A 12,167-nucleotide genomic window follows, 5' to 3' on the forward strand; every position below is an offset into this window, starting at 1 on the left:
GAAAAAGACAAACAACTTAGAATAAGGTTTCCGAAAAATAACTTACCGAATAACCAACGCAGCGACTTCAAACATGGCGCTCCCGCGGCCTACTTGCCATCACTGCGGCCTGCTCAGGTCAAGTACAAGACGCCACTAGGCCTCGATGAACAACGACACGATTTCAATCGGATCCACCAAAGTTTCCGTCGACAGGCTGAGCGTCCACTCGGATTCCGCGTCTTTGAGATCAGAAAATATCATTTTTAAAGGTCCAGGTCCCAAAGTTCATGAGTATCAGACCGACAGTGTCGCGTCTCCATGCGGCCAGGTGCTAACAGCAGCTAGTTTTTAAAAACGCTCACGTGGAAGCTGCGTCATATTTCTACCCAGCATGGCGCATGCGCGTCACGCTAATTAGTAACAAAAATGGCGCCAATCTCCACTGTTACCAGATTTGCCATTTTCCAGTCCAAACACGGTAAAACTAAACCTGTAAAACCTGTGAAACCTGCCCAACTGCAAAGAAACAGTCCAGATCTAAACCGCTAATAAAATTCATGTTGATAGCCATCCATCCATCCATCCATTTTCTGTTCACCCTTGTCCCTAATGGGGTCGGGAGGGTTGCTGGTGCCCATCTCCAGCTACGTTCCGGGCGAGAGGCGGGGTTCACCCTGGACAGGTCGCCAGTCTGTCGCAGCATGTTGATAGCATTATATGTTTTATTCATAATCTATCCCGAATATAGTTTTAGATTAATTTAGAGAAACATCAATTTTCTTTATTGTTTATAATGTAGGACTGAAGAATTTTAAGTTTTCAAAATGTAAATTTTTCTAAAAACAAACTACTACTATATATATATATATATATATATATATATATATATATATATACTGCTCAAAAAAATAAAGGGAACACTCAAATAACACATCCTAGATCTGAATGAAAGAAATATTCTCATTGAATACTTTGTTCTGTACAAAGTTCCATTTGCACAACAGCAGGTGACATTGATTGTCAATCAGTGTTGCTTCCTAAGTGGACAGTTTTATTTCACAGAAGTTTGATTTACTTGGAGTTATATTGTGTTGTTTAAGTGTTCCCTTTAGTTTTTTTGAGCAGTGTATATGTATATATATATATATATATATATATATACATATATGTGTGTTTGTGTGTATCCATTGTTCTTAACCTTAAAAATATATGACATATAAACTTGCTTTTTATATTTTCAAAGCTTAACACCAAACTGCTGCTCCAGTATGTCCTGACTCCTAAGGAGAGTGAAGAGAGTCAAATACAATAAATAACTTATGTAATAATTATTTAAGTATCCTTACTTTAATAAAACTCTTCACTCTCCATAGATCTGTCTTTTGATCCGTCTTTAAATAAGTGTATTCATAAATTGCTTATTTAAAAATGTACAGTAAAATAAATTTTTCTTTATCTTTATCTTTAATTTATGCAAATATACATCACCAGATCTTAATTACATGTTCAGCTTGGATTCAATTTAAATGTAAATCATGAACGTCTTGTTGTTTTGATGTTTCTGGATTAAATAAACTTTATTCACTGGTCAGAATCCAGATCTCTACAGAAACAGAGCCGCTCGGCCTTCAGCATAACCACCAGTCAGATCCACTTTTCTGTCAATATTTATTATATTATCTTTCAAGTCCCTTACTTAACTATGAGCCATTTACTTAAAGAAAATTGTAAAATTGCAAAATAAAAACAGAATTTTCCTCCACTTTTCTCTGTTTTGAAAAAAAAAAATCAACTTAAAATAGCAGTAAAGCTGAATGGATAATGTACAGTTGTTGCATAAAACAACATAGTGATCAAATTGTGTATCAACATGCAAGAACAGCTCAGTGTGGCGACACGCCCCCGTCTGTTATCTGGAATGATGTCACGGCGTCACGGCAGCTCAGAGCTTCACATACATGGAGGGAAAAATCACAGCAGTTTCTCAGGCCATAGAACAGCAAGCAAAGAGATTATTATATTTTGATACTATCATAAACCACAAGTACTGTTAAAATGTAAATTTTCTGTGTGTAACTAATGTCACATATGTTCTACGTTGGACTAAAAACAATAAGGACGTCCCCTTGTGGATTTAAATAATCCCTTCACTCCTTTCAGAGCCTGAGATTTATTGCTGGTGTTTTATACAGAGAAGAAAAGCAACACATAGAAAACATTTAAGACCCACTACATCAGAGCAGTAAACTGTCATATAACAGAAGCATGTTTTCTGATTGCTGGTTCAATACAAACATGTTTTCTGAATTAAAAGCTCCAGTTCCATCAGTTTTCTGCAGCTAAATCTGTAAATGTAACCATCAAAAGCCAAATAAACTCATATGGTATTTTAAAACTCAAATGCACATTTTACTTTACGGTCATTCCAACTACGAGCTGATCTCATTCATCAAATAAAATGTTATTTTCCTACATTTCTTTGTTGGATAATAAATTAAGGAACAAAAAATGTGAAGAGCCAAAAGAACAACGGGAACCGAAAATAATTTGGTTCATCCAAAGCGACCTAGAACAGGAAAGTCTAAATTCACGTTAACAAGGACGAGATTTTGGGTCCAATGGTGTCGGCCTTCAGTCAATAAGTAAACGGGATAACGAAGGGCGGATAAATTATTTTAAATTCTGGTTGACATCCAGCTAGAACTTCCTCTAACCGGTTCAGATTGAATGTTTGTGCTGCTGAATGGTCAGAAGTCTTTGGAGCCTTTATTCAGTCTCTTGCTGTTCCACCTCTGTTGATCCAGGCAGCACATTTCTTCTGACAGTTAAACTTTCTGAAAGCGTGGCGTCACAAGGCGGCGGGTTCGCAGCGTTTCCTCTGAAAGCTGAACAGAAGAGCAGCTTTGCAGCCTTGATCCCTTCAGAGAATCGAGAGCAGAACTTCTTCAGACTTTAAGATCCAGTTGTTCATGAATCACATCGACATGCTCAGAGGTGAGGAGGGTTCCTGTCACGCAGCTTTCAGGTTCATGTTTTCCTGGTTTTCTGTGCTGAACATAATTAGACGGAAAAGCAGCTTTCTGACATCTGAGTGCTGGAATTCAGTCAGAACGCCTCCATGATTGATTTACTGCCTGTTTCTGTGCAGTGACTGATTAGCTCCCTGCTAGAAGTAGGGAGCTAATTTACAGGAGGGAAATATTCTTAGCAGAACAACTGCAGAACCGTGAATAATTAAACAAGAAACATCAACGATACAGAGGGAAAAAACATTTTGAAAGAAAGTTTAAATTTCTGAATCAAGGTTTATTTTAAATCAGTTTCTCAGGTGCAAACAGGGAGAATAAACATGATAAACATACAGAATGAAAAATAACGTAACCTCTAAAGGATCAGAACCAAGGAACCCAAAGACCCAACTCCAGTTTACCCACCAAGGTAAACTGGAGTTAAGCACCAGTAGAGCTCAGACTTAGAAATTAGAATATTGTGTTAAAGTGCAATATGTCTAGCCAGTCGTCTCAGAAAGTCTGTCATTTTTTTATTATTTTATTCTATTTAAGATTACACATAAATTAAGCTTTTACTTTTTTAGTCTTAATGATTATGGTTCACGATTTAAGAAAACCTTAGTAGAGTCTTAGAAAATAAGAGCATCACAATTGAATCAAAAATAGATGCTTAAGCTGAAATGTCAGGTTTCTGATAATTATCTGTAGTCCTGTGTTACCCATAATCATCACAATTACAAATTATTTCCCAAACAAAGACCTGTAAAATATTATTGTGCGATTATAGAAATGAGTTTCACTTTCTGAGATGACCAACAAGAAATATTAAACTTTTATGATGTATTAAATATATTTTTAGATGCACCGGTACAGAAAAATGACTGAAACATTTTCTAACAGCAGAGTCAGCCTTTATGTTCGTCAGCCTAAAGACTGGAAGGAGATAAAGTGGAGCTGAATCGGTTCAGAGCCGAACCGGGTCCAGAACCAAACCGGGTCCAGAGTCGAATCGTGTTCAGGATCGAACCGGGTCCAGACCTGAACCGGGTCCAGACCAGGAGCCAGTTAAACTCATCAGACTTCACAGAACTCGTCAGAGCTCCAGAACCTCTCGGTTCTTCTGGGATCAGATCTTCAATGTAGAATCATTTCTGTCCTTTAGATCTGAACGTCTGCAGGAATCTTCAGAACAGATCATTAAAGAAAAATTAAGTGCTTTAAAATATTAATATCAAATAGTTTTAAATTTAAAGACAAGTGGTATTTTGTTGCAGGTCTTACAGGATGTTCCTGCTGGTTAGGGGCGGAGTATGTGACCGTCACTGTTTGTGTTTAATCTGTTCTTGTTGCGGTTTTGGGAGGAGGCGGCGTCTGACGGCCACGTTGGCGGTCCGGAGACGACATGCGACACCGGGAAGCCCGGATGAGATGGCATGAACAGGAAGGAGGGAGACGGTTCTTCTGGGCTCTCGGGCTGCAGGCACCACTTTTCTTTATTATAGTTTATTTTATAATAAATGCCTTTAATAGGGCTGAAAATAAATTTGTTATGGCCAGGATGTAACAAAAGATTCCCCAGAACATGATAACTCAGAGCTTCAAGGTTATGTGAAGTCCAGATGGTTCAGAAAGATCAAACTATGGTAGAAAATAATGTGACTTTATAGCAGCTCTCTGTGGAGAAAACATTAAATAAACTATATTAGGACAGATGAGGAAACTCTAAACAGATTGCACATTAAAATAACCGGGAAGGGCTTGAATGCTTCTAGTGTCTTGAGGGCGGAGTCATTTGATCATAAATGAACAGAAAGTGTAACATGAACATAAAAATACTTGGTGAAATAAACATATCAGTGACTACAGGCAGCATGCTGCAGGAGGGTTTAAGCGTTAACCAGATTATTGCTAATCCTCCTGCTGACCTTCAGCTTAAAGGTCAAATTAATGATTAAATAAAAGCGTCTCAGACAGAGAGATATGCTCGATCATAAGCAGCTTCATTAAGACAGTAATATGAAAGCTAACAGGATACGGCGCTAGCATTTAGCCACTCTGGAGCGGAGGCGCAGCTTGATCTGCTGGCTGCCGTCGCCGTCCTTCGTCTCCTGGTTAATAATCTGAAAACACAGACAGGAGAAAACATGGCAGAGGAGGGCGGATGTAGCAAAGCAGATAATTAAAGAACATAATCAGGAACAGATGTTCCCAGCGGACGTGCTTTAAAAAAAAAAAATAAATGTTAGCCACTAATAAATTCAAGATGGCCACTAGGGTCACCAAGGTAAAATTACTTATGCACTAAAACTAACAATACTTACCACAAAAGAATACTTTTTGTGTCAACTCATACATAATAGAACCCATAGAAATGATATTTACTGATATTTTTTTAATTTATTTTTCAAGATGGCCACCATTGTTGTCATGGAAGATAAACTTTTGCAATAAAATGACCAAGTACCGTACATGAATATGTTTGGTGTCAAATCAGAGCCTATATCTTTTGAACTGTAAAAATCATATTTTCTTCATCTTGTGTTTGACATTTCTGGTTGACATTTTTCAAAATGGCCACCATAGTTGTATTGGAGAATATGTTTATGCTGAAATCGGCAGTGGTTGACACAGCTAACCAAAAGGTTTGGTTCACTAACCACTAATTCACTAAACAACAATCTGAGCTCCACCAACGTTAAACACATAAAAAAATAACCAGAAGCTGATGTCAGACCACTAAATATAAAAATTAAGTAAATGCTAAACCCATAAAAAAAGAAGCAGACGGGACAGCTAAACAAAGTTAGCAGAAGTTAGCGCTGAACCACCAACACAAAGTCTCTCAGTCCCTTTTCACATCTAAATATCCTTCCAGTTGATAACTAGTGAGAGATTCCTAAATTGTTCAGTTTCGTGTTGGATTTTGCTACATTTTATTTCTTTGAAGTTGTATGAAAACAAGTGATGTGACAAAGTTTATCCAGGTCATAAAATACGTAACATTTTATGGCAATAATTGGTTCTAAAGGCTCAAAAATGTCTGCCATCTTGAAATCCAAGTGGCTGATGGGAAATATGAAAATCATACAGCCTGAGTGGAGAACAAGGCCTTTGAAAAATATGCAGTATAATTAAAAAATTCTTTCAATACAAAATGGTAGTTTTAATATTTCGTGGCTGGGATTTGAACCCAGAACTTTCGTGCTGCAGCGATACCAACTCCTCCACTGAGAAGTGAGCAAATAAAAACATTCATTTTCATTCTTTCCATAAGACAAACCTACATATCCAGAATTACTAAGGTTATCAACACAGATTAAAGATATAAAAATAACCCCAACATCTCATTTCCCAGGACTCATAACCCTGCAGTGTATTCAGAGAATTAATAAATCAGATGGGGATATGAGCCGCAGCCCCTCTTCACGCTGCCTCGGCTCCACTCACCGGGTGGGAGGGCATTTCCATGGGGCAGGAGATTTCAGGCCTGTAGAGTTTCTTTCTGCTCCTCTTGGTCGTCAAACGGAGGGGGGAAGAGGAGGAAGAGGAGGAAGAGGCTGACTGGGCATCCACACGGCCGCTGACCAGGCTCATCATCTTCTTGGCTGCAGCAACACATCAGGAAGCTTTCAGGGATTTGATCAGAATGAATAAACAGCAGCACAAAGATCCAAGGCTTGGGAAAAACAAAAACTCATTCTGAGTCAAAGAACATTTAAGGGAGAATAAAAGTTTCCGAGCTCTGCCTCTGTGCAGATGATACTCGGGTTTATGTCACCAGATCACATCATTTACTCCAAGCAGGTAAAACTCTGGATGGTTAATGTTTCCCAGTTAAATGAGAAGTTAAAGTCTAGTCCAACACATTTTAACCAGTCAGGCCTTTAGCAGGACCCAGAGCCCATGTGAAGATGTTTCCTCATGTGACTGAGCTGTGTTGGAGTTTCAGGACACTCAGGACTCCTCACCCTACTGGTACCAGGCCTCTTCAGCCTCCAGGGCCATGGCAACCATCTGCTTTTGACTGTGGTTGAATTGTGTTTAGTTCTGGTGAGGTAAAGCTCCCTGCTCTGACTGAAAGGTTGTGTGTTTCTGACCTCCAGAGCCCAGCACGGTCGGGGACCTCTGCAGGAAGTCTCCGATCTTCTGCAGCGTGCCGTCCTTCCTGCTGCGGAGGCTGCTCTGGGAGGTAGCGCTCTGGCCACAGGGAGGTAAAGGTGGTCAGCAGTTTGTCTCACAGCGTCCAGTTTAACAGTGAGTGTTTGTTCTGGGTGGTACCTCCTCTGTCCGTGGGCTCAGCTTTGGTGTGAGTTTGGTTCTGGTGTTCCTCCGGTTCTCCGTCTCCACTTCCTCCTGAAAACCCCGACATGACTCATCTTTAACAAGGAGCTAAAAACAACGTGTTTCATAATGACAGGTTGGAACAGATGGAGGCGGTTCTAATTCAACACAGTGAGGAGCAGCCGCGGTGAAAATATATGTCATTAAAGAGGAGAAACAAGCTGTAATTTATAGTTAGAGGCCAGGCGGAGGAGCTGAAATCACAGCGAGGTAAACTCAGCCATTATCTGAGTGTCAAGAGTTTGGCTTCCACTGCGCCTGGAGGAAAACCTGCCGTCAGCGAGAAGCACAAAACTAACCAGGTTCAACGCATTTCAGATTCAGACATCCAGCAGCAGCTTAAACACACCAAACACAGATCCAGTCCAGCCTTCAGATGCCAAACGGCCACCGAACGCATCGTTACTGAAAACAATTGTCTGCAGATAGCAGCAGCTCTCCACTTCGTTTGACCACTTGGCCTGTTTACTGCAGTGTGATTCAGTTATCTCTAAATACAATTCAACCAGGAAAAGATGCTGTTCTACATGTTTATTTATTTCCAGACAAACAAAATGAGCTAAACAGTGAAGGTCTAAATGACAGATTAACATGTAAACAACAGTTGGATTATTCCAACTGTAATATTTGTTCATCATCTAAAGATATTCCATTATTATAGGAGTGTGTCAACCTTTTGTCATATTTAAAGATTTTCAAAAATAAAACTGGTTTTAGCAGGAAAGAGGAAAACATTTATTAATGTCCGATCAATCAATCAATGATCAGGTTTCTTTTGATTCAGATTCATGGCCTGAAGCTCAAACACTGGAACGCATCCAAACTGAAAACTATTAATTATTTAGCTACAGCAGTGCTTCTTCAGCTGACTTTGGTCATTTTCATTTCTCTGCTGAAGTAAAACTGCATTTACATTTTTTATATTATAGTTTTTAAAGAGAAAATTGCAATCAGCAGATCAGAGTTTAGAGAAAACAGTAAATCATCAAATAAAAGCCTGATCAGTGGAAACAAAGAAGGAATGTGAAGGAGAAATCGGGCAGTTTTATTCCTGCTGGCTCATGTTTTGCCCAAACTTTAGATTCAGTCTCTGCTGTCGGCTCAAAGGCAGGAAGGAGTTTTAAAGGATTGTAAAGTTACAGCAGTTTAAAGCCTCAGTGGATCAGGGATCAAATCTTCTCCTTCCCTGCAGAGTTTTGCCACATTATCAAATCAAAGAAATGTGAATCACAAACAGCCGTGGAAGACGAGGCCAACCTGCGAATCGGCTGATTGGTTGGGGGGAGGAGTGGGCGGGGAATCAGGGAAAACAAAGGTCACGACCTGTGGAGTCATCAATGACTCACTGGATGGTTTGAGAGATAATCAGAGAGAGAACGGAGGAGCGGGGCAGCAGAGAGGAGCTGAGTGTTTGAGGCACCGTGTGTGTGTGTTGGTGGGTGTGTTACAGCGTGTGTGTGTGTGTGACAGAGGGTGTGTGAGCGAGGCGGAACAGGCGTTAACATTGTGGAGGCGGAGGGATGAGAGCTGATGAGGAGCGGAGATAAGCTGGGAGTGGACTGCGTGGAGTCAGTAAACAAGATGGAGGGGATGGAGAGAAGGAAGAGATGAGAGAATGAAGAGAGGGATGAGAGAAAGAAGAGATGAGAGAATGAAGAGAAGGATGGAGAGAAAGAAGAGATGAGAGAATGAAGAGAGGGATGGAGAGAAGGAAGAGAAACAGAACAGAGGAACAGATGTGATCTAGAGACGGTGAAATTTGTCTTAAGTTGATTTATTTCCTGTTCTGGAGTGGATCACAGATCCCAGGTGAACCCATCAGAACCTGAAGGTCAAATCAGAACCTGAAGGTCGATTCTTTCTAACCAGGTTTATCGTCTCTAACTGAGCTGATACAGAGGAACACAGACAGACGAGGAGTGAGGAACCGTCATCAGTTTTCATGGTTACCAAGGTGACATTCTGTCTGGTTATATTTAAGACTTTAGACTGAAGTACTGAAGAAGAAAACTTGTTGGAGATGTTTGCCTACACAGAACGACAGGTACCTGCTGCTACTTCAGCTAAAGGACAGGAAGAGACCGGACCGGACCATCTGGACCGGACAGAACTACGGCCTCAGACTGGACCTACTTTGCTGGCATAACAGTTATTTTCCCCAATCTAACGAGCGTCTTCCCAGGAACCAAAGGTCTAGTTTCCATGGTTTTGAATTCGACAGGACGTTGTACGGTTAACTCATCACAGTGACGTTGCAGTTCTTACCGACGTCTGTTTAAGAACATTTTGGCTCATTTGTTCTTTTCAGGCAGAGGAGAACTTCCAGCCAATAAAATGAGAAACATGGCGGCTAGAAGCAGGAACTTCTGCGTCTCTAGTAACTTCAGGATGTAATTGTACCGTTTCCTCTTCCTCAAAACCTTTTGGCAAGAACATAACTTTTACCAAAGGCTAAAAGACCCAAGTAATGTGATTACACTTAAGGATCACAGAAGGTCAAAGTTCAAATCAACGTCCATTAAACTCCATGAACACTCCATGTCCTTCGTGTCTCTGCGTGGTTAAAGCTACAAACTCCAACTGGAGCCTTCAGGTCGTCAAACCAACATCGACCTGCACGTTTCTGTTATTTTATTTTAAATTTTTGTCATTTTCAAATCTGTGAAGTTTGCTGCTTAATTTAACTTTCCAAGCAGATTTAAGAAGAGTAAATCCAGAGTCAGAGTTAATATTCCTGCTGTAGGTCTGATCTAGTAAAGACGATCTGGAGAATGAAGGTCCTTTAACACGAATCCTCAGTCAAGTCCTACAGAGAGATTTACGCTCCTTTTACAAAGCCACATTTATCATCATGTATGTTAATAATCCCAGCCTATTGAGCCAGAAGAGAGAAAAAAGCATGTCTGCACCATAAAAGGCAGAAGCTATTGTAAAGATTTTCTGGGACAGCAGCAGGGATGGCACTCCTCAAAGTAAAAGCTTCGTCAATAAATCATTAGGAGACGGACAGACGGACGGACGGACCTCTGCCTGGCAGGCAGAGCTGGGAGTTGAGCAGGACTGGAAGAAGCAGTTTATCTTCATGTTTAAAGGAAACCTGAACCAGTCGGATCCGTCCTGATAAGAACCCGCTCAACCATGTCAGCCCCAAATTACAGCTTCTCCTCCGACAGGCAGCAATTACATGCAAATTAATCGGTTGATTTAGACGGCTTTAGAAGATAAATGACCTGAAGAGCTGGAGTCAGAACATCTACAGATGCCAATGCAGAGACACAGCGCTTCTCATTTCAGATCGGGTTCATTAATACGATCGTTTATCCACTTCTGTTCAGTCTGTAATCAGCTTCCAGGAACCAGTTTGACTCCAATGTGTCCACATTCAGGTGGAAAGAAGTGGACCAGTCCACTTTGGTCACTTAGTTTTTTCAAATAGTTAATGGTGAGAGATGTCAAATTCTGCTCAATGGAAAAAGCCTAAATAATAAAAACATTCTAGACAAACATCTAGACACATCTGTACCACCTCAGTCACAACTCAGCATAAGTTGACCTTCGATGACTATTGAGGTATCAAAATCTGAATTTGTGTGAAAACTGGTTAAAGTATTAATGCTAAATCAGAAATCATGAATGAGGTGAAAATGGCCTCCAGGAGTCATGATGTAAACACCGTACGATTATTCTGGATGGAGAAAACCTAAATGTAAAAACAAGGTCAAACTATAATGTTCAAACTGATATGTAGCAGGACGGAAGTCATCACAGAAGAAGAGCTGGTTCCCGGTGAGATCTCCAGCGCTCAGTGAGATGTGTGAAAATGTAAAGCGCCTGGAGTTTTACAGGCGCTGACTGAAATTTCAAGACAATTTTCAGTCTTGAAATTGTTTTCTCTAATTTAATTTTAAAACAACAAAAAAATCTAATTACCGGTATTAATTTTTTGTCGTCTTATTTTGAAATGCAAGAACCAAAGAACCAGACCGATTCAACACCGGGCCCCTGAACCTGGTCACTGCGCTTAAAGGCTTTTACCTTATTCTAGATTTTATGTTGTTTTATTTTATGGAATGCACAGAAAAATGTTAATTTATCTTTAAACTAAATGAAAGATGATGATCAGGTCAGTAGGAGATGGAGACCTAACATGGCGGATGTTGATGGGAACCATTGAAACCCAACATGGCGGATGTTGATGTGATGGTGAAATGGTTCTGTGGGTTCTGGATGAAAACACGGTTCTAATGAGGTAAAGCAAACGGTACCTGGCGTGCTGTTCGTCTCTTAGTCCTCCTGAAAATGTGAGACTTAAACAAAAACAAGAATTCAGTTAAAAAGCTGCTTTAATTTGACTTCTGCAGTTTAACGGTAGCTGACTAACTTATAAACTGGGTATTTTTCATCTAATGCAGTAAAAACTAATAAGTGAAGACAAAAGATGAAAACATGAGCAGAAACTTTTTGAAGAGCCTGTTGGGCAGACCAAAACTTTGACTGGTCCAGAAGTGAAGGTTACAGTGCTGTTGGGTAAACACTGGAGCCTCAAGAGGAGACTGCTAACACTGTAGCAGTCAGTGTTACAGTAGCTCTGCAGAAGCTTCTGACTGAAGTAGTTCAGGTGTCTCTAGTTTTTGTACTTAATTTAAATAATTTTACCACCTGGTCAGCCTTATTCTGCTCTCAATCTTACTTTTTAAATGACTCTAAACACATTTGGTTGTTTTATCACCTTAGAGTTACTGCTGTAACATTTCTAAAACGATAGTTTACTTCAGCGGCACGACTGTTGAAAATATAAATAAAATATTAAAAAAAATACTACAGTGAAGTCTG

The 12,167-nt window shown here is 40.0% G+C and overlaps 1 protein-coding gene across 27 annotated transcripts in view; it reads right to left on the minus strand.

Moving 5' to 3' along the window:
* Nucleotides 1-1,977: 1,977 nt before the first annotated feature.
* Nucleotides 1,978-12,167, minus strand: part of kif20ba (kinesin family member 20Ba) — a 29,590-nt gene continuing 19,400 nt past the window's right edge. For 26 of the 27 annotated variants that reach the window (XM_028006962.1, XM_028006958.1, XM_028006980.1 and 23 more), the window contains 5 exons: nucleotides 11,600-11,641; nucleotides 7,272-7,346; nucleotides 7,091-7,190; nucleotides 6,441-6,598; nucleotides 1,978-5,113 (listed from right to left, as the gene is read on the minus strand). In XM_028006962.1, the coding sequence (XP_027862763.1) occupies nucleotides 5,033-5,113; nucleotides 6,441-6,598; nucleotides 7,091-7,190; nucleotides 7,272-7,346; nucleotides 11,600-11,641 (456 nt within the window). In that variant the 3' untranslated portion in view covers nucleotides 1,978-5,032. The remainder of the gene's footprint in view (nucleotides 5,114-6,440; nucleotides 6,599-7,090; nucleotides 7,191-7,271; nucleotides 7,347-11,599; nucleotides 11,642-12,167) is intronic. The other variant, XM_028006963.1, reaches the window with a different exon arrangement.

This window comes from Xiphophorus couchianus, chromosome 22 (genome assembly GCF_001444195.1).
Source record: "Xiphophorus couchianus chromosome 22, X_couchianus-1.0, whole genome shotgun sequence".
Classification (NCBI taxonomy): domain Eukaryota; kingdom Metazoa; phylum Chordata; class Actinopteri; order Cyprinodontiformes; family Poeciliidae; genus Xiphophorus; species Xiphophorus couchianus.